General features: G+C 38.5%; 1 protein-coding gene across 1 annotated transcript in view; it reads right to left on the bottom strand.

Annotated features, from left to right (window-relative positions):
• LARS1 (leucyl-tRNA synthetase 1) overlaps nucleotides 1-16,160 on the bottom strand; it is a 72,148-nt gene extending 55,988 nt beyond the window's left edge. The window contains exons 1-7 of the mRNA XM_079915706.1: nucleotides 16,021-16,160; nucleotides 9,236-9,354; nucleotides 7,402-7,489; nucleotides 6,925-7,005; nucleotides 4,640-4,777; nucleotides 2,028-2,189; nucleotides 1,275-1,387 (exon numbers count right to left, since the gene is read on the bottom strand). Coding sequence (XP_079771832.1) covers nucleotides 1,275-1,387; nucleotides 2,028-2,189; nucleotides 4,640-4,777; nucleotides 6,925-7,005; nucleotides 7,402-7,489; nucleotides 9,236-9,354; nucleotides 16,021-16,026 — 707 coding nt within the window. The 5' untranslated portion in view covers nucleotides 16,027-16,160. The remainder of the gene's footprint in view (nucleotides 1-1,274; nucleotides 1,388-2,027; nucleotides 2,190-4,639; nucleotides 4,778-6,924; nucleotides 7,006-7,401; nucleotides 7,490-9,235; nucleotides 9,355-16,020) is intronic.
• Nucleotides 16,161-26,365: the final 10,205 nt, after the last annotated feature.

Here is a 26,365-nt window from a genome sequence, read left to right on the forward strand (position 1 = left end):
ATAAATAGCTCATGCAGCTCAATATTAAAGAAACAAACAACCCAATCCAAAAGTGGGTAGAAGACCTAAATAGACATTTCTCCAAAGAAGACATACAGATGGCCAAGAAGCACATGAAAAGCTGCTCAACATCACTAATTATTAGAAAAATGCAAATCAAAACTACAATGAGGTATCACCTCACACCAGTCAGAATGGGCATCATCAGAAAATCTACAAACAACAAATGCTGGAGAGGGTGTGGAGAAAAGAGAACCCTCTTGCACTGCTGGTGGGAATGTAAATTGATACAGCCACTATGGAGAACAGTAATGGAGCTTCCTTAAAAAACTAAAAATAGAATTAGCATATGATCCAGCAATTCCACTACTGGGCATATACCCAAAGAAAACCATAATTCAAAGAGACACATGCACCCCAATGTTCATTGCAGCACTATTTACAATAACCAGGTCCTGGAAGCAACCTAAATGCCCATCAACAGGCGAATGGATAAAGAAGATGTGTTACATATATACAATGGAATATTACTCAGCCATAAAAAGGAATGAAATTGGTTCATTTGTTGAGACATGGATGGATCTAGAGACTGTCATACAGAGTGAAGTTAAGTCAGAAAGAAAAACAAATATCGTATATTAACGCATGTATGTGGAACCTAGAAAAATGGTACAGATGAACCAGTTTGCAGGGCAGAAGTTGAGACAGAGATATAGAGAACAAATGTATGGACACCAAGGGGGGAAAGCCGCTATGGGGGTGGGGATGGTGGTGTGCTGAATTGGGCGATTGGGATTGACATGTATATACTGATGTGTATAAAATGGATGACTACTAAGAACCTGCTGTATAAAAAAATTAATAAAATAAAATTCAAAAACTAAAAAAAAATTGCAAATTGCTTTTAATTAATCCATATAATCAAGGAAGAACTTTATAGAAGATTTTATAGAGCAAAAAGATAAACTAAAACACAAATAAATTTATTTTTCTACTTGGCTAGAATACTTAAGAGAATCTTTAGTGAGAACATAAGAGGGAATCTTTAGTGAGACCCCTATTCTCCCTGGTTCTATTTGTCACAAACACTAAGCAGCTCAGAGAAACTGAGACACCAGCCAAACAAGAAGGAATTCAAAGGAAACAAGAGAACAAAAAGAGAAATTATAAAAAGAGAAAAGATAATGGAAAAAAGTAAGCTCTGGGGCACACTGAATTATAATGCAGGAATTACATGATTTTTACTTTATTATACCGAAGGACAACAAACTCACCGCTTCCCAAATTTAATTTTGCTTCTTTCTCTTAATGTTAAAAACTGCCACCTGACAAACGAGTCATAGTAAGGATTAACATCAGTGGTGATGAAGGAACGACGCCAGTCTACCTACAGAAGGAGAAAGGAAAAGGTAATTTTTGAGAAATTTATATGGTCTCTATGAACAGGAATTCCCATGAATCAATTATTTACTCTTCTACTCCTTATTTTCCAACTTAGAATTATATCAAAAATATCAAAGGAAACCAAAAAATTTCAAGTTCCACCTATTAAATATATAATACGTCATAATTATGTTAATTTGTGCTTAATATGTAAGTTTTTAAACACACACATTTACCTATTAAACATACAGGAATTATAAGAAATTAAGAAGGAGCATTTACATAACACCTTTATGTATCCCTAAATATTCAAGCTACACTTGGGCTTCTTCTTATCTTTTTTTTTTTTTTTTTTAATTTTATTGAAGTATAGTTGATTTACAATGTTGTGGGCTTCTTCATATTCTTTGAATAGAATGCCTTTCTACTAATTGTTAATATATGTATATACATTCCAAAACAACAAATATTGAAGTACTTCATTGCTTACATTGAGGCCCATGTGGTTCTAATCTGACAATAACAGTACTGAGTCATTACTGGAATATACTATTCTAAATTAAGAGGTAGTCCAAATCTCATTCAATCACACAAATATAATGTATTTTTCATATATCCTTAAACTCTGGGGGTGATGGGCATACCTTCAAACCCATTCTCTTCAGATCCTGAACAGCCAGTGGTGGGAAATAGTCAAGCCAATATTCTGCTTCAGAAAATTTGACTATCTCTTCATCAGACAGACCAAGGGATTTCATAATGTCCCACTGGTATTTAGAAGATCCAGCTTTAGCAGCAGCTTTACTCTGAAAATAACAGCAAAACCAAACTCCATCAAAGAATAACTAACAACTGGCTAACAAATTCCAGGACCACAGTAATTTTAAGCGAATAATCCTATTTGGTAGTTTTTTAAAATCTAAAACAATACTGTTGACATGTCAGAATAGTGCAGGATCTGGATGTACTGTTCTGTTTGCCAAACCATATAGTCTGATACCTGGATTCTGACACCAAAGATAACTATCAATACAGAGGTGGAACCATAAAAAGTTATCATCACAAAGATAAGATCTTAGCACCAAACCTTCTCTATTTCCTTTTTTCAAATACCATATGCATCTTTTTTAGTTATGAATAAGCTGCTAACAAGAGTTTCCTCCTTTTCCAATATTTACCAATATCAAAAAGGTAACCACATGCCAGGGACTGGAGGTAGGCAAAAAGGCTGAATTATAAAAAGGTAGGACAAGGAATCTGGGGGCTGAGGAAACTGTTCTGTATAGTACTGTGGTGGTAGAAACATGACTCCATGCACTTGTCAAACCAACACAACAATACACTGTGAAGAGTGAGAGAGAGATGGAGGAAAGGAGGGAGGGAGGGAAGGAGGGAGGGAGGGAGGGAGGAAGAGAGGAAAGGAAAGGAAAGGAAAGGAAAGGAAGGAAAGGAAGGAAAGAAGGAAGGAAGAGTTTACATTAATTAAAAAAAAAACTCATTTAAAAAATATAAAGAAATTTTTTTAAATGTATAAAGAAATAAATACAGACACGTACATATAAGTGGGTTAGTAGACATACATATATTTCCTTGCTCTTTCTACTGAGAGGACCTAGAAACAATGAGCATAACTAGTACTCGGAACTTAGTTTCTAAATACTATATTTCAATAAAAGGAAAGAGGACTCCTTGGAAAAGTGGTTGACTCTGGGGCTAAAACAGGGAAAATACAAAATGAGCCTGGAGCATCTTGTGGCACCTGAATGTATAGAAGTGCTCAAAAAAAAAAGAAAAGAGAAAGAAAGAAATAGAAAAAAAGAAAAAAAGATGGGGGCATGTCAAATGGACACAGGAGCCCACCTAAAAGATTCCCCCAATGGCCATTGCTAGAACAATTTGAGCAATAACAATAACTCAAAAAAACCCAATAGGATTAGATTATAACCCAAAGAATAAATAAATATGCATGATTCCACACTGATATAAAAAAGAAATTAACAGATAAGTAAATGAGGGAGAAAGAACAACTTTTCCTTTGAGAAGAATTCCAGATAATAAATGTAGAAGGAATGAGGGAAACTGAAAATCACCATTAGAACAAAATATGCAGCAATAACCGCTGCAGGGAAGATCCAATGATGAATGCTAAAATTAGTGAGCAAATATATAAAAAGAAACAAGATATTGGGACTTCCCTGGTGATCCAGTGGGTAAGACTCTGCACTCCCAGCACAGGGGGCCCAGGTTCGATCCCTGGTCAGGGAACTAGATCCTGCATGCATGCCACAGCTAAGAGTTTGCGTGTCACAACTAAGAGTCCACATGCCACAACTAAGAAGCCCGCATGCCACAACTAAGAAGCCCGCATGCCACAACTAAGAAGTCCACATACCACACACAACTAAAAGATCCTGCATGCCACAATGAAGATCCCAAGTGCCACAACTAACACCCAATGCAGCCAAAATAAATAAAAGTCTTTAAAATATAAAGTATACAATGCAATGGTTTAAAAACAAAAAAAGAAACAAGGTATTATTTCCATAGCCTCAAAGTATCTCTCTCAAAACAAACATGAATTACAAAGGGAAAAATAAAATCTTCACAGGAGAAAGACCTAACAGACACCACCCAAACCAAATAATCAAGGTTAACAGCACCAGTAATAAGATATATCAATATCTTATACTCCCTGATATGATGCACTGAAGACACATCACCTCTCAATCTACTCATGAGAAAGCATTCGACAAACCCAAAATGAGGGACATTCTATAAGTTATCTGACCAGTACTCTTCAAAAGTGCCAAGATCATGGAAGACAGAAGAAAAGACATGAGAAGGAAATGCAAAATGGGATTCTGGACTGGATCTTGGAACAGAATAAGGATATTAAGGAAAAACTGTTAAATCCAAATGAAGTATGTAGTTTCTTAAACAGTATTGTTCAATGTTGGTTTCTTAGTTTTGAGAACTGTACCATGGTTATATAAGATGTAACTGGGTTAAGATTCTAAGGGAACCCTGTACAATCCTGTAATTCTTCTGTAAGTCTAAAATTATGTCAAAATAAAGTAAAAAGGGGAAAAAAAGGTAATCAAAAACTGAGAAAGATAATTCTGCTTTATTACTTTTTAAAAATTACTGAGTATTTTTTATGTGTCAGGTACTATGCTAGTACTGGGAATGTACATATAAATCAGACAAATATAAATATAAAACTTCAACCAAAATAAGTATGATCAAACCACCAAACCTTTTTTCCTTTAGCTTTATCCTTAATTATTATATCTTCTGTTTTAATACTGATTTCTTCTTCTTCCTCTTCCTCATCTGGAAAATCAGGGGGGCAACCATAAAGCTCTATTTCTCTTTTCAATTTATCAGCACATGCCTACAAAAAAACACAACATTAGAGATGGTAAAGTTAAAAATTCAAGGTGGAAACAATTTGAGTTCTGTTGTTGTTTCTATGGCCAACTAAAACTGACTCTGGGGCTTCCCTGGTGGTGCAGTGGTTAAGAATCCACCTACCAGTGCAAGGGACACGGGTTTGAGCCCTGGTCCGGAAAGATCCCACATGCCGCGGAGCAACTAAGCCCGTGCGCCACAACTACAGAGCCTGCACTCTAGAGCCCTCATGTCACAACTACTAAAGCCCGCGTGCCCACAACTACTGAAGCCCACGTGCCTAGAGCCCATGCTCCATAACAAGAAAAGTCACTGCAATGAGAAGCCTGTGCACCGCAACGAAGAGCAGCCCCCGCTAGCCACAACTAGAGAAAGCTCGCACACAGCAATGAAGACCCAACACAGCCAAAAATAAATAAAAAAATAAATTTATTTATTTAAAAGAAAAACCTGACTCTGAAATTTAGGTAGATAGGACAGACATTAAGTTAGAATACAAACACTGAAAGATGAAGGGATTTATCCAAGGTTATAAAGCTAGTAAGCTGCAGAATTACAACATGAACCTGCATTTTCAACCCCAGCTCTTTTCAGCTGTACCATAAGTCCACTGTCACAAACAAAGATGACACCAAGTAGACAGTGTTAAAGTTATGAGAAAAATACAAATATAGAATTGTGAATTTCAAAAACGGGAGGGGAGGGCTTCCCTGGTGGTTCAGTGGTTGGGAGTCCGCCTGCCGATGCAGGGGACGCGGGTTTGTGCCCTGGTCCGGGAAGATCCCACATGCCGCGGAGCGGCTAGGCCCGTGAGCCATGGCCGCTGAGCCTGCGCGTCCGGAGCCTGTGCCCCGCAACGGGAGAGACCACAACAGTGCGAGGCCCGTGTACCAAAAAAAAAAAAAAAAAAAAAAAGGGAGGGGACACTTCTATGAAGAATTTCAGCTAACAAGAATGAGACAACTAGAAAGTCATCATTTTACAACCACAAATTCAATAACTGAAAGACAAAGATAATGAAAGGATGCTAAAACCACTGAGTTACTGGGTAACCAAATATTCAGAGGCTCTTAAGGTATCATCCCACAGATTAGTTTTTAATTAGAAAAGAGAAAAGTTACCTTTAGAATGAGGAAATCTGGCAGTTATTAACTTAATATCACTAAAATGACACAAGTTGCCATTATATGACTTTTGATGTGATACAGTGGGAAGTTCCAACCTCATCAATGTAGTACTGGTGATAACCAAATGCAAAGTGTGATCCACAAAATAAAAAGGAAAAAACCACCAGAAAGGATACATCAATGCTCAATTTCGTGGAGTGGATAATGGGACTATGACAATGTAGAAGAATGCCCTTGTTCTCAACAGATACAAGCTGAAGTGTTTAGGGGTGACACGTCATGATGTCTGCCAACTTACTTTCAATGAATTCATACAAAAAGGGAGAAGAAAGTGTGCATGTATTGTATGTTGAGAGACAGAACTAGAGCAACTGTGGCAAATGTTAATACTTGGTAACTGTAAGTGAAGGGTACATGGGTGCTCACTGCATTATCATTTTACCTTTCCTATAGGTTGGACATTTTTCAAAATAAAGGACTGGAGAATAAAAAGAAATGAGATATATTTCCCAAGTCCCAAGGATTTAGGGAATCCTTTCAACTGTAGTTTTCTTGCCCATCGTTTATTGAAAATTATTTTTATTATGAATTTATGACAAATTTAAGACACTTGCAAAAATGACCAAAATATGATAGAATTGTTTATTATTTTATGCCAACAGCCTATATATGCCATGAATGCACAAAACACTGCCCATTTTACTTGTTAGTAGTTATCATCTAATTCTAAAACAGAAATATGAATACATAAGGAACCAAAAGATATCAGCATTACTTAGAAATCACTTAGACCTTAATGTGTGCCCTTAAAGCACTTCTCCAAATGTTTTCTAAAAATTAATTTTCATGATAATAAATTCAGTTCACTTCAAAAAACACTCTAACGTAATACAGAAGTACATATTGGAAAATCCTATTTCAAGCTCTTGAATTGGAGGTTTAACTTAAGCTTAATTTGCTCTAAGCTAAAAAGAGTACAAAGCAATCCCAAAAGCAATCTTACCTTAACAGGCATTCCAGTACAGTGTAAACCAAAGGGAAATAGACAAGTTTTTCCTTTCAATCTCTGGTACCCTACTGCAAACTATAGAAAAAAAATTCAATTTAAACTACAAATTTAAATGCTAGACGAATACAAAATTCTGACTTTTCACAAAGATCATGAGTTTTCCTCTTCACATCTTCCTTTAGAATACCAGTTAGATTTTATAGTCATTGCAAAGTTATCCTTTTTTTTCTGTCTTTTCACCAACCTAGAAATTACTTATGAACATGTATACATACCTAGACCCCTGCACACACACACATACAGCATGTGAAAATAGAAAAATTAAATTACTTTAACATAAAAACCATGCTTAAAATTAAGGAATTCTAAGTTCCCTTACAGGAAATAAATTCTATAGATGCTATTTTCTTAAAAATAGTATTTATTAAAGACCCTCCCATCCCATTATATTAAACATAGAGGAAGCTTTACCTCACATTTGGATAAAGAAAATGTATGTCCCAAGTGAAGGCGCCCATTCATATATGGATATGGGAAGGTTACAAAGTACTTGTCCTTGCTGCAAAACAATCATGTAAAAAAGAAAGTACAAAAAAGAAAATGTTAAATTCCTTTTACAATTAAGGGTGGGGTCATGGGGACACTTACTATAAATAACTTGTTTAAATTTTAGTTATTTAACAGACATTGAAAATTAAATTTATAAATCCAGAAATTAAAAGCTCTCTAAAATTGAAACTTGTTTTTGATTTAGAAAAACTAAGATATTTATAGGTGGCTATTAAAGAACTAAATATCCTTGTAGCAAATATTGGAGGTTTAACTTAAGCTAAAATACTGAGTTAAAAATGATATACTAAAAAAAAAAATTAATAGGGAGACTGAATTAATTTACTGTTTTACTGATTAAATGAGATATGCTTTCATTAGATATATATAAAGCAATTCAAAGCCTCTCAGGTAAAATAAAACATCCTCAAAATTACACGATATGTGGTAAATTCCCTTAAAAAGCACCTTTTTAAAGCTGCTTAATGTATTATGTTATACTCCTTTTTTCTATGAATCAAGTGTATCTAACAGACATATGTAAGTTATAAAGCACACCTGCACTTCATAAGTGACCACCTGTAAACACACCATCCAACTTATGAACTCACTGAAGCTACCCGTGTGCTACTCCCCACCCTCCCACCAGACAGAACCATTATCTTGAAATTTACTTTTGTCATTCCTTTGTTTTTGAATAGTTTGCACATAAGTCTATGCCTTTAAACAATACATCATTTAGTTTCACTCGTGAGCTTTTTTCATTCAGTGTTATAAATTACCTTAGATTTGACCAAAGTTCTAGAATCAAACAGAAACTTCAAATTATAGTTTAAAGTATAACACCAGAGACTTTGTAGTAGAGCAAATTCTTTTCCTCTCTTAAAAAAAAAAAAAATTCCATTAGAGTGTAGCTTAGTAGCAAGGATAGACTTTGGAATCAGAAGTCCTGATAAGAAGTCCAAGCCCTGTCAATTCCTAGCCATGCAATCTTAAGCTGGTTACTTAACCTCTCTGTGTCTCAGTATACTCATCAATAAAACAAAAATTAAAATATTGGTAACCTTAAAGCGTTACTAAGAACATTAAATGAGAATATGCATGTTAAAAAATGGCCTATTTCCTATTGCCTTGGCATACTGAACAATACCTGTTCAATATTAGCTATTATTGCTATTGTTGTCAGTGCATTTCCTCAACTCTAAGAAGCACATTTTTCTACAGCCCAACGTATCTGAAATTGTGACGCATCTTATAATTGATGCATATATTTACTGTGGTACTGTGTTGCAGCAGTTACTTTGTTTTTCCCCAATATCATATCATTATCTATGGTCTGTCTTCTAATAAACAATTCTTAACATCAAGGCAATACAGATTTATAAAATAAGATCTTTAAATACAGAAATCCTTCAAAATTTATAATCTGTGCCTTTGGAGATAATTATCACTATAATATGAATCTCTGTAACAGAATGACTTGCTATTATCAGTCAGCAAAGATAAAACTTCAAAACATTTTCCTTTGTCTAACTATGAAAAGTATTAGTTTTTAAAAAAACTTTACGTAGGAAAAAATCCTTTAAGATTCCATAGGAAAGAGGATGCTAATTTGAAATAGAGAAAGTGGAAGTTACCTCCTTCAGCCTGTTTCAGACATTGTAAATACAATCTGCCTTATTCCTTCCACAGAGCAGTCTCTGCAGCCAATGGTTCTGGAAACACAAGGTGTAGAGTTTCACAAACTATTACTCACCTAGTCTGTTTCTCTAAATTAGATGCATTGACCTCAAACACTTTCTTGGCATCCCATTTTTGTTGGACTTCTTTCTCAATCTTCTTCAAGAAGTCCACTTTGGTTGTTCTTTTTCTTTCCTATTGGACACAAAAGAGATAGACTAATACACTCTATATTTCAGCAGACTTGCTTTAAAAAAAAGAAAAAAAAATTTGGGTTCACACAGAACTGAGCTGTTTATTGACAGATTAATTTTTCCATGGTTATCTTTAAATTTAAATGAGTAAGACTAAAAATTAGGGCTATCATGACCTGATAGGGTTATCCACTTCAGACGTCAAAGGGATGACTAAAGAATTACTTAAATACATAAAAAAGCTGTGAAATACTTGTTTTTAATTAGATACTACAATATAACACCGTTGTCAAATGTTCCTATTTAGTTAAAATAGATGAATACTTAGAAAAGCATAGGATGGTGCAGTGCCTGCTTGCCCAGCTGCAATTATGCCCACCAAAGGAGGATGGTGAGGCCTAATGGGTAGAGGCTGAGAGAGGATTAGTCATCTGCGTGTTCTTTTTTTTCAAGGAAGCTGATGAAGAACTTCTCTCCAAAATGGTTAACAGGCTATTAATATGAAATTAAAATGAAACAGAACGGCAAACATGCCTCCAGCATATTGGATCTACCTGGCAACATTCCCATCATCCCTTATGCCACCCTTGGATGAAAATAAAAGGAAAAAACATACGTGATCACTCTAACTCTGAAAATGAAGAAGGATTAGAACTTCCCTCTCAGTATGTGACTCTGTGAAAAAGAATCAGCTACTAAAAGCACATGTGCTACAGCCGAGGTGGAACATGGGACTTATGTAACTGGCAACTGGGAAAGCTGGATACCAATGGACCATACACAATCTAATTCTGTTTTGAAAACTTAATATTAGTTTCTAGAATTTTATTTTCTTGTACAAAATTATCTGAACCGAAATTAGATTTTCTTCCCCTTCTTACATGCTAACATTTCCAGATTCTGCAGCATTTTCAAATGAGAAAATACCCTGGTTCTACGTATACTGAATACCTTTACAACCTACAGGGCAAGTGACCTTGCCAAGTCATGTCATGTCTCCCTCTGTCCTTCCACCCAACTATTTAAAACACGCTTTCTACTCATATCACAGATATACTGGATTTTTAGACAGCTATTTTTAAAAATGGTTACACAAATTTGAAGTACTATGCAAACAGGACTTCTGTGCAATTAAAAAAAACCCTAAACTTACCACTATTTCTTCAATAACTATCTTAAATATACCTTGTGTATTATGTAATAAAAATAAGAGTACTAAAATTGGGTAAGATTCAGTACAAATCTACCATAGAGTTGTCAACTCTGTTTTACTATTTTCAGTTTTATATTTTTTTTCTTTCTTTCTTTTTTTTTTTTTTTTTTTTTTTTTTGGCCATGCTATAGGGCTTGTGGGATCTTAGTTCCCTGACCAGGGATTGAACTCCAGCCTTCCCCACTGAAATCACAGAGTCCTAACCACTGGACCGCCAGGGAATTCCTTTAGTTTTCTTTATTTTAAATCAAAGGATTTGATTAGTAAATCAAGTTTACTATTCCTTTTTATTTTTTTAAGCAAGTTTAAGATAGAAGAGGACAAGCAACAGAAAGATGAAATGTCAGCTTACAAGGGGAGGTGCAATGATGGATAAAGAACACTGCCACAAAGGCAGAGAGGAAATAAGAAAGAATTCCACATTTGAAAAGTCATGGACATAAGTTTCTCTAGTACCAAAGGAAAATAAAAATGACAAGTAAATTTTTTATTTCTATAAATCCTGACCAGATCGTAATTGCTGTGAGTAGAACTTACATCAAAACACAAATCTGACCAAGTCAATTACTCTTCAGAGGTTCTCTACTGCTCTCTGGATAAAGTCCATACTTTAAACCTGGCACTCAAGGCCCTTCTTATCTCATCTTTGCCAGGCCCCTCCCTCTTCCCTCTCACCACCACTCCAGGCCTATTAAGCCACCTGCACTTTCCCAAGCGTGCCAAGCTCCCTCTCTCCCCTCTGGGCCTTTGTTCAAGCTATTCTCCCCGCCCTCATACCCCACCAATCTCTTTGCCTGGCTACCTCATCCTTCAGGTCCCAGCTGATCACCTGCCTTGATTCCCCAAGAGTGTATCAGGTACCATTCTTAATATATTCCTACCTACCAGTATTATCTCTATGATAGCACTAATCACGCAGTATCAGTATCAGTCTATCTTCCCCATAGGACTATAAGTTTGTTCACAGTGGGGACTGTGCCTCATTTCTCATTATATCCTCAATGTCTAAGCTTGTAGCAGCTCTCAAATATGTGTTGAACATTTAAAGATTTAAAAAGAGAAATGAGTAACACTGCCAGCTTTTGCATACCATGGCCATAACAAAATAACCTAAGACTAAGAACTGGGTTGCATATTTGAGTCAAGTTGCTAAGCAATTTGGACTCCTTCCCAAGAATTTCCATAAAACTAAATGTGGCTGCATAAGGAATTTCCTTCTCCAAGAAAGAATAAGGCCCTCCATCTATTCACTCTTTTCCATTCCTGCTACCAACCAACTTCACTTAGACCCTCAGCTCCTTGGCCCCCTCTTACTGCAAAATCCTCTTTTTAACAAGTAACCTGTAAGTTATAAGTAAGTCTCTCTATTCCTATACATGCTGACCCCTGTTTTCAATTTTAACATGCAAGAACTACCATTTGAAAAAAAGCTATGGCAGAGACGACAGTTTGCCTATGCGATATCCATTCCCTCCCTTTCTTACTCAGCAACAGACGCCCAACCTTACTTAGGGTAGTGCAGCAAAGGCAGTTAAGCATACTCTTCCATGGTTCCAGGAGAATTCACAGATTGGAGCTATGTGACTAGGTTCTGACAAAGGAGTTTTGAGCAGAAGAAAGTAAGTCACTTCCACCTGGCCCTTAAAACAGCCTGTACAACTCCTAATAGCCAACTTAATCTGTAGGTGGAACAGGCACACTGCCTAGGGCCCACAATACTTCTAGGGGCTCAACAAAATATTTTAATATCTTTTAGAATCAGAAGAAAAAATTAAACTTTTGGATAGAAGAAAAATCTTTAATAGATAATATTAATATATCTGTCTTTATACAACACAGTTGTCAAAGATAATTTCTAATATATTTTTTTTTTTTACAGAGGAAGCAGCCCACAAAGGCAACATTATCTAAGGCCTCATGAAGCCTTGTTGTACCTCCTATCCTAGGGTCATGCGTCATATGAAATCCCACTGTATCATTAGTAAATTCCTCTTTCCTTTAACCAACTTGAGTTGGCTTCCACTGCATGCAACCAAATAATCTCTCATATTTACCCAACTGGGTTGTAAACTCCTGGCAGACAGCAACTTTTAGAACATTTATAGTCACCTCAGCACCACATCCAATGCTAATAGACACAGAAGTTATATGACAAATATTTTTTGCTTAAAAATGACATCAACCACCCATGAAAGCAACAGTCTTCACAAGTTACTTAGAACTATGTGTTTCTTTTCACTGTACTGAGCGTGCTAAATGCACAAAAGCTCTTCTTTGAGGTCTCTGCTTCTCAGAAAAACTTGTTCCTCAAAACTCAAAGGTCAATTGTAATGAAATCTGATATTGACCCCAGCATCAACTTGTTGTATAACTTTGAGCAAGTCACTTGATCAATCTGAGTCTCAATTTCTTCATTGGTTGCTCAACTAATCAATTGGTTTGCTGTTTTGTCTCATTTTGTTTCATTTTGTTTTGTTTTGGGCCGCACTGCTTGGTTTGCGCAATATTAGTTCCCTGACCAGGGATCGAACCCATGCCCTCAGCAGTGAAAGCACAGAGTCCTAACCACTGGACAGCCAGGAAATTCCCAACAATTGATCATTTTAACTAGTTAAAAGGTTATTTAACAAGAGCAAAGTTCCTAAACTTTGGCCCTACTGACATTTTGGGCCAAATAATTCTTTGTTTTCAGGGGCTGTCATGGGCACTGCAAGATGTTTAGGAACATCCCTGGCTTCTACCCACTAGCTGCCAGTAGCACACCCCCAGTTGTGATAATCCAGAGTCTCCAGACCACATGTTCTCTGGGGGACAAAATCACCCCCAGTAACGAACCACTGAACTAGATAATAAACTCTTCCATATATTCATAGTATTCTGCAGTTCTTAAAACTTTTATGCACATTAACTTATTTGATCTTAACAACAACCCTAAGAGGTGGGCAACAATCGCCCTAAGAAGTGGGCAGACCAGCGATTACCATTTCAAAGATGATGAATCTAGGGCTTCCCTGGTGGCGCAGTGGTTGAGAGTCCGCCTGCCGATGCAGGGGACACGAGTTCATGCCCCGGTCCGGGAAGATCCCACATGCCGCGGAGCGGCTGGGCCCGTGAGCCATGGCCGCTGAGCCTGCACGTCCGGAGCCTGTGCTCCGCAACGGGAGAGGCCACAACAGTGAGAGGCCCGCGTACCGCAAAACAAAACAAAACAAAACAAAGATGATGAATCTGAAGCTCAGAGATCATTATGCCAGCAAATGGTCAGGCTGGACAAAAACCCTCATCTTCTGACTTTTATTTCTGCTTTCTCTTAGTACTCTGGCCATATCCTAGCACCACTGGCTGTAGAACTTAGACAAGATCCTTAACCTCTTTAAGCCTCCATTTCTCTATCTATAAAATGAGAATAATAATTATATCTACCTTGTACTATTATTATGAGGATTAAGAGATAATACGCATGAAGGATTTAGCATAGTGCCGGCCCCATGGTAAATGCTCAATAATGCTAACCATTATCACAGAGAGACAACTAGACATCACGTGCTTTTTATCAGATGTCAAAATGGCATTGTGGTTATGTTTTAAGAGAATATCTCATTATATTTTAAAAACTTACTGAAATATGTATGGATGAAATGATACAGCGCCTTCAGTTTGTTTAAAATGAATCCTGACAGGTGGAGGAGGAGGTTCTGGGGAAGGTACGACTGAAACGAGATTGGCCCTGAACTGCCAATTATTGAAGTTGGGTGATGGGCACATGGAAGTACATAACACTATTATTTCTACTTTGTTCACTATTTAAATTTTCCAAATGAAAAATTTTAAAACAAAAAATTTAAAGTTGACTATTATCTTTATTACAACAAATCCCCAGGTCTAAGTCTGACATGTAACTAAAAGGTATTAAAACTGTCAAAACCGGGCTTCCCTGGTGGCGCAGTGGTTGAGAGTCCACTTGCCGATGCAGAGGACACGGGTTCGTGCCCCGGTCCGGGAAGATCCCACATGCCGTGGAGCGGCTGGGCCCGTGAGCCATAGCCACTGAGCCTGCGCGTCCGGAGCCTGTGCTCCGTAACGGGAAGAGGCCACAGCAGTGAGAGGTCCGCGTACCACAAAAAAAAAAAAAAAAAAAGTTTAAAAAAAACCTCTATAAAATAAATATTCCGATGATATGAAGGAAATTACATTGCTTGCTCTTTACAAATACAATTATAATATAAAAACTAATTTTATATCCATGTTACTCCATGTTTATTATCTTATACTCTTTACTATTGGTAAGGTTTCTTCCAGAGTTAGAAAACTTTCATTACAGGAAGGTGCTTGCAAAAGAAATTTCCCCATAGTTTACAATTGCAAATAGTACAATAATTAAGAGAATGAACTCCAGAATGGGACCAAATGAATTAAAATTCTACTTCTTAGTAGATCTGATCTCACCCCCTCTATTCTATACAGGAACATCACTTTTCTCTATCAGTTTTCCCTTTCTACAGGACAATTTCCATAAGCATACAACCACTATATAATTTCTCCTGTCCTTAAAAAAAAAAACCAAAAACAAACAAACAAAAAAAACCTCTTTTAACCTTCATCTATTACCCCATTCCTCTGCTCTCCTTTATAGAATTCTTCAGAAGAGCTGTTCATACTCATTATCTCCAGTCTCTCTCTTCCCATTCATTCTTGATCACACTCTTCAATCAGGACCTACGAGGCTTTATATGACCTACATCCACCCACCAATCAACCACCAGCCACTACCCCCCAACACACACACACACACACACACACACACACGTCATCATCATCATCACCTCCCCCTGGATGACAGTCCTTTGCACATACAACCCTCCTTGTTTTTCACTCCACTCACACTGTTGGCTCTGCCCGGAAATCTTTTCCTCCGTATAGCTGCATGGCTTGCTCCCTTACCTTCTGCCACAATGCCACCTCAGCAAAGCCTTTCTTGATCTACTCCTTCCTGATCTGTTTTTTTTTGTTTATAGCACCTACCGGCACCTGACATATTTTACCACATACTTTAGAATGTAGCGCACACACACGTAAACACCATGAATGCAGAAATGTTTGTCTACTTTATAAAGAGGCGCTCAAAAAATTTTTGTTGAAAGGAGAAATCAATGTCACATACTCCTCTTTCTCCAAATCAGTTTTTAGAAACTTTGGTGAAATAACACACGTGACACGAAATAGTCTACAAAGTTAAAGATATCAGGGCCTCGCTCATCAGCTAGCAAGAAAAGGCACATCCTCACAACAGCCAAGCCTTAAACGTGGGAGGCAAGGCCTCCCCATTCTTTAGAAAAGGATTTCTTCCCTTCAGGACAGTGGCTACCACATGGGGCCCCTAGACTCTGGCGAAAGCAGGTAACCAGCCGGGTTCCAAGGCCTGGCCTAACGGACCCTCTTCCCGCCAAAACTCACCGCCATGGCGCCGCCCGTCCGACTGTGCAAACCCACGACGGTGACTTCGGTGATCCCCCTCAAAGGAGTGGTTACAACCTTTCCCCTCCCTCTCTGCGAAGCCAGGCCTACCACGACACTAAAGCACACACTTCGCACCTTATGAGGCAATCACGGGCTCACTAATTAAGTACCTCCGGGGGCATCTCATAGCCTGCTGGGAATCGTAGTTCCCAGACCCCTAAACCCCACGTCCTACAGGCATCTATTGACTACATTTCCCAGAGGAAAACAGGCTACGGAAGTGTACCCGATAAGCCACTCAGAGGGGACCCGGTAGTGACGTCATGAGCATGTTGAACTACAAAGCCCATGATGCAGTTCGGTGTCGCAGACTGCCGCGAGTGCTCCCTGACTGACGTGGGGATAGCCGGCGTTCAACCTTTTCACCGTATGGAGCTGGTTTGGGTGTCTTGTCAGGATGGCAGGATGCAAGGTGTATTCGTCCTCAGTGACTGAGGTGCTAATTATGCGTTGCCGTTGTGCACAGATATTTATCACTGTCGGTGGCATTCAGAAGTCCAGAATTTAGACATTTTGTAGCCATTTATTAACAATCTCCATTTTATTAAAGGAGAGGCTGGAAGCCTTCCACCTGGTCCCAGTGCCAAGCTCAGACTGTTTCATCCGTGTCACCAACCAAGACTGAACTGTCTGAAGTACTAGTCACCAGCCACATTGTGGCTATTTAAATTAATTAAAATTAAGTAAAGTTTAAATTTTATTTCTTCAATTGCACTAGCCACTTTTCATGTGCTGGAAAGTCCATGTGCCTAGTTGTTACTATATCTCTGGACAGTGCGGATATAGAACATTTCCATCATCAAACAAAGATGTATTGAAAAGTGCTGATCCAAGACTTTCACTTTCTGGTGGTCAGATTAGTTACTCTCACATGCATTCCTTTATTAATTCAATAAATAATCATTAAGGATCTACAAAGCACTTGGAGGGGTGGAGGTGTGCCCAGCCCAGAAGTGTGTCTTCCTAATGGAATAGTGGGAAAAAAATTTTTAATAAAAATTTTAACAAAAATAAATTTTGAATTATATATGTGTAATATATATTGTATTTACATTTTTCAACAATTAGTTTTGAAATATAAATTTAATGATGGCCTAACACAATGCCTGGCACGTGGTATGGGCTCAATAAAAATTTGTTGAATGAAAGGAAGTTAAGAATGAACCTTAGGTTATAGAGAACCTACCAGTGGCTCTCCTGCCTCCAGGCTCTTACACGTACAAATACTCCACATCATTTTCCACACTCTCTACCTACAGCTACTAACCATTTAGACATCACTTCCTGACAGCCCAAGTCTGGGTTGAATGTCTGTTCCTAAATATTCTCTGAAGCACCCCCTTCCTGCCCTCCCTTGGGAAATTTATCTCACTGAATTTTAATTGCCTGTTGATTTATCACTAGAGTTAAGCTCTATGATAGCAGAGGCTGCCTAGCACAGTGTCTGGCACATAGTAGGTGCCTTATAAGTATTTATTGAATGAATGAGAGAATCCTCATCATCCACAGCTCTTATAACTAGGGTTAGGCTTTCCTGTTCCAATTCTGCCCTAACCAGTACTATTTGTCATCTTTGACTCCTCAGCTTGCAATCCACGTTGGTTATTGAAATTATTCATACAACCAATATCTATTAAATACCTCCTATGAACATGACATAGAGGTAAGGTATAGTAGGGAACAAGACAGACACTGCCCCTGCCCTCATGGAACTTACAGTCTAAAGTGCATGAGCCATTAAAGAAGAAAATAAACAAGAGATTGTGTGATGACAAATTATGAAAATTATGAAAAACCTATCTCCATGCCTCCAACTGCATTCTTTTTAATTTTCCTATTTAAGTGACAAATATATTTTTCAAGGGTCACTTGGTTTTCATTCATTTGACAAAAATTTAATTCACTTATACTATATACAAGGCACTATCCTAGATGCTGGAAATACAACTCTTGAACAAGACAAGTGCAGTCACCTCCTTCTAGTGGAAGAGGCAAACACTGAAGCTATGGGAGCGATGGGAGGCCATGGAAGGGTTTTAAGTAAGGAAGGGACATGGTCCCATTTGTGTTTCATAGAGATCTTTCTGAAGAAGGGTTGAAAGGGAGCAAAACTGGAAGCAGAAGGCTGTTGCAGTTGTCCAGGTGAGAGGTGACAGTAGTTTAGACTTTAGTGGTGACAGTAAAGGTAGAGAAAGGTAAACAGAGTCAAGAGGTATTTAGAAAATGAAAGTTATTACAGCTTAGTAATATGGCTTTTTAATTGGGAATCATTGATTCTTTGCTATGCCATGTGGATTACCCCCTCTAGATAAATGAAATTAGAAAGGTAGCATAGTGGATATTAGCTCAGGCTCTGAATCAGACCAAGTTCATCATTTACTACCTGAGTGACCTCAGGCAGTTCAATTAACCACTGTAAAATAAAGGTAATAATAGTAAGTACCTCATAGAGGATTAAAGGAATAATATGTATTTAGGTATAAACCCTGTATATATATGCCCAGCATATAGTAAGCACTTTAAAATGTCAGATATTTTTATTACTATTTTAGGAAAATTGATCTATAAACACTAATCTGAATCTGATTAAAATAGAAAAAGCTTACCTGCACCGCATAATAATCTCTTTCCTAGCCTAACTGAGCTAGTTATCACCATATAATTGTGGGGTATGCCTTCACCAACTATCAGACCATATTGTGCTCATTCTTTAAAATGCCACAACAGAACTCACTTCTGCCTTATTTTATTTTGTTTTTCTTCCAAACCCACCCCACCGGTCACTCTACTCAATTCAATTGAATCAGCATTTCTAAATTCAGATGCATAAAGCTATAACTAGCTTTGGCTTGTCTCTGAGTCTCTTTATACTTGTTTTTCATGCATATTTACCTAGCTTCCCAACCTTTACATGACACAGTTCAAGGAAGGAATTGGGGGCATTTATTTTCATACTTGTTCGACAAACATGGCGCTCAATAAATATAGTTGTCACTTCCCTATCCTATTAGACACCATTTGTTTTTAAATGGGTTTTTTTTTCCAACATTAGTGTTCTACCTTAACTTTTATGTTTCCTGAATGGTGAACAGTTTTGTTTTTTTTTTAATGACCTAGGCAATGAATATAAAGAGAAGGAGATCCTTCTAGGCTTTATGGACTTTAGCTGATCCCGGGGTTGCTCTATGTGCAGCCTCTGACAGTTACTGGGCAGCAGAGGAAGCATGTGGGCAATGGCTGTGCTCACCGGCCTTGGAGTCAGTTGCCGGGGTCTGACTTGAAGCTCTGTCCTGTGCTAACTCTGCTCCTTCAACCTGGGGACTCTGGGTCCTCACATGTAAAATGTGTGTGATGATAGTACCTACTTCCTAGGCCTGCTGTGAAAATACAATGAGCTATACCAAGGAAGGTGATTAGCCCAATGTGTGGTTCATGGGCTAAATGCTCAAGAAAGATTAATCTAAAGAGAAAGAAAGAGAAGTGGTGAATACGGGAAGCCAGTTTGATCAGTGCTGTGGTCTGGTCTGAATGTTTGTGTCCTCACAAAATTCATATGTTGAAATCCTAATGCCCAAGGTTTTGGCGTTAAGATTTGCGAGGAGCTTAGGTCAGGAGGATGAAGCCCTTTTGAAAGGGTTTAATGTTCTTATATAGGAGAACCCATAAGCTCGCCAACCCCTTGCACTTTGTGAGGATACAAAGAGGAGTGTTCGACCTGGAATGGGCCCCTCACCCGGCCATGCTTGGCACCCTGATCCTCAGACTTTCAGCCTCCAGAACTATGAGAAATAAATTTCTGCTGTTTATAAGCCACCCAATCTGTGGTATTTTGTTACAGCAGCCCGAACAGACTAAGACAGTCATTTAATTAATGGGAATTCAAAATCTGATTGACATGAACTAGGAACAAGTAGCCATATTAATTAGAGAGACTTTTATATTTAGACAAATGTAACCAAATTAGAGAAGTTGCACTTCTCAAGTACCAAATTTTTGAGAAACCCCTGTTGCCTAGATTTCTCCTAAAGTGGTGATACTTGTAATTCTTGGGAATTAGAAATCACTCACTCATACCATGCCACTCCAGACTCAGGATCCACATGCTTCAGCCTGCTCTTGTCAACGTTGCACAGAGCATTGCCAGCCGTGTCATAGGGTCATATGGGAAATGTGACACTTGAGTTCCTAGATAACCTACCTATCTAAATTGTTACCAGCATTTCCATCACCATTGTGAAGTAGTCCAGGGGCTTCTTAAGAAACACAAGGAGGGAAGGAGAGGATGGACAGATGGATGGAAAAGAAGAAAAGGAGGAGAAAAAAAGAAATAGGTAAAGACAACCAATCACATATCATTGAGTTTCCAATTTCAGTAGCTATATTTTTGAAATTTCTTTTGTGCATTTACAACACTTAGGATTCCTATTTTTACAATAACAATGAAATCAGACCGGTCTAAACTATGTCTTTTCCCATTGTCTTTTCCTACTAAGAGATTTTACCTTCCACATCATCAAATTTCATTTCTCTGCTAGATCATACCAATCTACATTCATACCTATCTTCTAACCTAATGCAAGCAAGCAGACAAACAAGCAAAAAAAAACAGAATGAAATGCAAACACATCCTCCCTATCCCACCACACCTTTTGGTACCTTCATTGTTCTACTCCCCTTTACAGTAAAATTCTTCAAGAGGAGTGTCATACTATCTCTGATTCCTCTCTTCTCTTTCTCTCCTGAACTCTGACCAATCATGTGTTCACCTCCTCCATTTCATGGAATTGTCCAGGTCATCAATGACCTTCATGCTGCCAAATCCAATGGTCAATTCCATGTCCTCATCTTACTTGATGCAAGAACTACATTTGACACAGTTGAAACTCCATCCTTCCTGAGGCACATTTCTTCTTTCTCTGTTCTCCTCCTGCCTCATTGGCCAAGTCTTCTCAGTTTACTCTACTGGATATTACTCCCCTTCCTTCTAAATAGGAGAATGCCCTAATGACCTTTCTATCTAGTTATACTCACTTCATAGGTGATCTTATTTAGGCCCATGGTTTCAACACACTTTACATGCTGATGAATCCCCAGTTTTTAACACAAGGCCCAATCTCTCTCATGAGCTCCAGACTCTCAGATCCACCTGTCTACTTGGCATTCTACTTGGAGTTTTATATTAATTATCTATCATGCCTAAGAAATTACCCAGAACTTAGTGGCTTAAAACAATAATAGCCATTAATTATCACTCACAATTTCTGTGGGTCAGGAGTTTGGAAGCAGCTTGTCTGGGTAGTCCCGGCTTAGGGCTTTCATGAAATTGCAGTGAAATGCTGGCCCGGGCTGCAGTCATCTGAAGGTTTTACTCCGGCTGGAAGATCTGCTTCAAACATGGCTCACTCACAAGGCTAGAAAGTTAGTCCTGACTGTTGGTAAGATGCCTCACTTCCTCTCAATGTGGGACTCTGCGAAGGGTTGACTGAGTACCTTTGGACATGATGACTGGCTTTCCCCAGAACAAGAGGTCCAAAATAGGAGCTACAATGCTTTTTATCCGAGTCTTGGAAGTCAATGACTGTCATTTCTAGTGTATTCTGTTGATCATACAGACAAGCCCTGATCCAATGTGGGAGCAAAGTATACCTGGGTGTGAAAACTACAAGGTAAGGATCATTGGGGGGCATCTTGGAGGCCGGCTACCACTGTGTCCAATGTCTAAGACAATGTCTAATGTCTAATTCATGTCCCAAACTGAATTCGTGATCTACCAGCCATTCTCTAAATCTGCTCCTCCCTCATTTTCCCCATCTCAGGCCAAACACCTTGGTGTCATTCTTGATTCCTTTTTGTGTTTCATACCAACAATTAATCTGTCAGCAAAACTCATTGACTCTACTTTGAAAATATATCCAGAATCCAACTTCTTCTTACTCTCTTTCAGTGCTGGTCTAGTCCAAACTACCATCATTTCTCGCTTGGATTATTCCTTCCTAACTTGTTTCCCTACCTCCACTTTTGTCCCCTCCAGTCTGATAACCATGAGGCAGCCATAGTTATCATGTTTAAAAATAAAAAACTAAATCAGACAATTTTATTCTTCTGCTTAAAACCTTCAGTGTCTTCCAGTTTCACTCAGAATAAAAATTCAAAGTCCTTATCATGGCCAAGAAAGTACCCCATGATCTGGCTTCTTACTACTTCTCTAACCTTTTCTACCATCACTTTCCTCCTGGCTCACTCTGCTCCAGCCCTATTGCTTTCCTCCTTTCCTCAAACTTGCCAAATTAGTTCCTGCCTCAGCGTCTTTGCACATCCCTGAAAAGCTCTTCTTCCTGATATCCACATGACTAACACCCTCCAGACCACTGCTCAGCCCATCACTCTCTCTCCCATCACGTTGCCTTATTTTTCTTTATAGAATGTATCCCCCCCAACATATGATATAGTTCTTTATTTGTCATCACTCTCCTCCTGCTAAAATAGATCTCCAAGAGAATGCCTATTTTATTCGCTGCTGTATCCCCAGGGCCTATAAGAGCGCTTTGCCTATGATAGGGTTGCAATCAATATTTCTTGAAAGAAAGAAAGGCTGAATGCAGGAATTGAAAGAGGTTAATCCGTGCAGAATTCATTGGCCAGAGTGCCTGGCACACAAGGAGTATGAGTTATTATTATTTGATATGTCCCAATCCCAAGGGGCTTATTCAATCCAAGGAAGAGAGGGCAGTTGTCTTCTAATATCAGAGGAATAACCAGAGGGAACTGGTGTCTTGTCGGTCTACTGTTGCTATTTCCTGCTTGAAAAAAAAAAGTCCCTACTGCAGTGGAGCTTTGCACATTCCTCCTGTTTGCTTTTCTAATCTGTAAGGATGGCAGACTGAGGTCCCTATGAAGATCTTTGAGAATGGGGCATGGACTATTTCTGGTACACACACATCCAGAGATGCCACTTTCAACCTTTTCTCCCTGTTGACACTGCTCTCTATGTGTGAAGCAACTTTCTTTTAAATTGAGATAATTGTAGAATCATAAGCAGTTGTAAGAAATAATGCAGACAGAACTTTTGCACACTTTTCTTAATTTCCCCCAATGGCGACATTTGCAAAATTCTAGTTTTATGATTTTGCAAATCATAATCAGAATATTGACATTGACATGTCAGACATGACAATCAGAATATTGACATGTCCATATAAATAGAACCATACAATATGTAACCTTTGGGGATTGGCTTTTTTCCTCACTCAGCAAATTCATCCACATTGTTGCATGTATCAATATTTCCTTCCTTGTTGGAGGGAAGCATGGAATCGCATTCCATGGTATGCTGTGTCACACAGTTTAACCATTCACCTGTTTAAGGTCATCTGAGCTGATTCTTGTTTGGGACTATTATAAATAAAGCTGCTCTAAACATTTGTGTACAGGTTTTTGTGTGTGAACATATGCTTCCATTTCTCTGGGATAAATGCCCAGGAGTGTAATTGTTGGGTCATATGGTAGTTGCATGTTTAGTTTTTAGAGAAAATACCGAAGTGTTTTTCAGAGTAGCTACCATTTTACATTACACCAGTGAAGTGTGAGTGATCCAGTTTCTCTGCCTCCTTATCAGCATTCAGCACTGTCAGGTTTTTTTGTTTTTTTTCTTATGTTAGCCATTCTTTTTTTTTTTTTTTTTTGGCTGTGTTGGGTCTTTGTTGCTGCGCGCGGGCTTTCTCTAGTTGTGGCGAGCAGGGGCTACTCTTCGTTGCAGTGAGCGGGCTTCTCATTGCAGTGGCTTCTCTTGTTGCGGAACACGGGCTCTAGGCGCGTGGGTTTCAGTAGTTGTGGCATGCGGGCTCAGTAGTTGCGGTGCACAGGTTCCAGGGCATGCAGGCTCAGTGTGGCTCGTGGGCTCTAGAGCACAGGCTCAGTAGTTGTGGCACATGGGCTTAGTTGCTCCGTGGCACGTGGGATCTTCCTGGTCCAGGTCTCGAACCTGTGTCCCCTGCCTTAGCAGGCGGATTCTTAACCACTGCACCACCAGGGAAGTCCTAGCTATTCTTAGAGGTATTTAGTGTGAAGCAACTTTTTAAAAAATCCCTTTTAATGTAGTTCTCCTAGGAAAACAAACTGTCATTTCCATAACGAAGAAAGACTATTCCAATTGACTGACAGACTATTTGGCTGTCAACTCACCTTGACTTTGCATAACTAAGATTCAAGTGACTTTTACTGAAGTGACTTTTCTCTGAGCCAGGTGGGCTGCTCCAGGTGACCCAGACTCAGAAGAGACTGATATTTTGATGCATGTGTTGTTCAATTAGCTGATTATTTACAAATGTACAGACATGAGAGGGTCTGTTTGTAAGCATGAGCTTCCCAGTTTGAAATTCCACCAAAGCTTAATTTAACTGCATGTAAAGGAAGCAAATTGTGATTGTAAGTTTCACAGAGAAAATTCAGAGATGACCCTCAACTTCTCTTATTGTACATCTGGGACATTCTTAGCCACACGTTGGAGAATAAGGACCAAAAAACTCCCCATAATCCCTCCAAAAAAGTGGGCACAATACACTCTGATTTTGGAAAGCCTGTCTAATCCTGTCAACACTTGTGTGAAATCACACCATTGACAGTTCTTCCTGGTAGAGGCACAGTTACCCTCAAGCCAAGAAAGTGAACTTGGTTTGAATAAGGATGGTTTAGATGTGTTTTCTTCTTGTAGTGTTACTCTCTCTTTTCAATGCCCCGTATTAATAATCTCTTTAGTCTTTGATAAACTGGCATCTCTTTTTTTCTCCTCATGTGAAAATAAATAAACTGAGAGAAAAGTCAGTATTTGTCAAGTATCCATTTTAATGTCCACCTTAATTAACTAAGGAAAGAACATTCATTTAAAATCAGTTTTACTCTGTATTATCCAAGAGCAGTGCCTAATAGATGATAATGGGCTCAATACATATTTGTTGAATGAAATTTGAATGAACCACATAGTTCATATGTCAATGTTTGCAAGTGAGGTGATTAAGTGAAGGTTACAGGTATGGGCTTTGGAATCACTCATGGTCACGGCTGGGTTTTCTCACTCATTAGCTTCATGACTTTCTGGGATGCAATGTTCTTGTCTATGAATATTGTTTACTATACAGAGGTACTGTGAGCGTGAGAGGCAGAAATACACTGAAATATTTAGCATAGGGCCAGTACAGGGTATGTACTCAACTTTGGGTTTGATTATCATTTCCAGTGCATGACTATTTTAGACCACCAGAACCTGAGCTCCCGAAAGGCAGTGAATGGATATAACTTTTTAAACTTTTGTCTCTGCCCCAGCCCAGAACACAGAATCTGGTACCTGGTAACCAGCACTAAGTATAGGTGTGTTGAACTAGTACATATGTGTACGCATTGCCTTCAGGGTAGCCCAATAACTGAATGACTGAAACCAGTGCCTCATTCATTCATGGACTTCAGATGAGTCAGTTCTGTGCATACAACAAATAAAGTATATGGAAAATTCTGGGCCATGGCTACTGACCAAATCTGAACCAACTGTTTAGCAAATGGAGTGAGTCGGGCATGGGAGTGGGATTGCCTGTATTGTATTCCACTTCCACTTCTGGAAAAGCAACTCTTCTATAGATGCCACTTTCTCAAGACACAGTTTGGAGTTCAACATCTACATTCAAAATACTAGTTTATATCCATCTATCTATTTTATTCTATTCAGTTTATAAAAGTAGTAACATCACATTTGAAAAATAGGGGGAAAGGAATAAATTATCCAGGGTCTCCAAACCCAGATATTGCTACTGTAATCATGTCTGTTCTACTCTCTGTGTTTGGTTAAATAATGCCCTTGGTCTCTAGGAAGTTGGTATCTCAACACCCTCACCTCTGAAGTAAGGCTTGAAAAATTTGTTCTATAAATACATTTGAAAAGTACTTTGAAATTCTTGCAGAGGAGTGATTTACTGTGATAAAGGCGATTCCTATTCCATATCAATCATGCTATCAGGTTCTTGCCTAGCCCTAGGCCTAATCAAATCACTTTTACATTTCTCTTTTTAAAATTTCTGTCACTTGGGGGTAACACTTCATCTCTGTAGTGGAAAGAAGTAAAGGGAAAATGTGGATAAGCATAAAGCAAGAAGGGGAGGTGAGAGGGAAGAAGAGGCAACAGTTGAATGTGGGAACGCTCTGGGCTTGCTGTTGGAGGATGTGGATGTTACTTCTGCTCCATTGACAGATGTGCAATTCTGCGTAAATCCTCAGTCTCTCTGGGCTTTTTTTCTCA

This window comes from Stenella coeruleoalba (genome assembly GCF_951394435.1).
Source record: "Stenella coeruleoalba genome assembly, chromosome: 3".
Taxonomy (NCBI): Eukaryota; Metazoa; Chordata; class Mammalia; order Artiodactyla; family Delphinidae; genus Stenella; species Stenella coeruleoalba.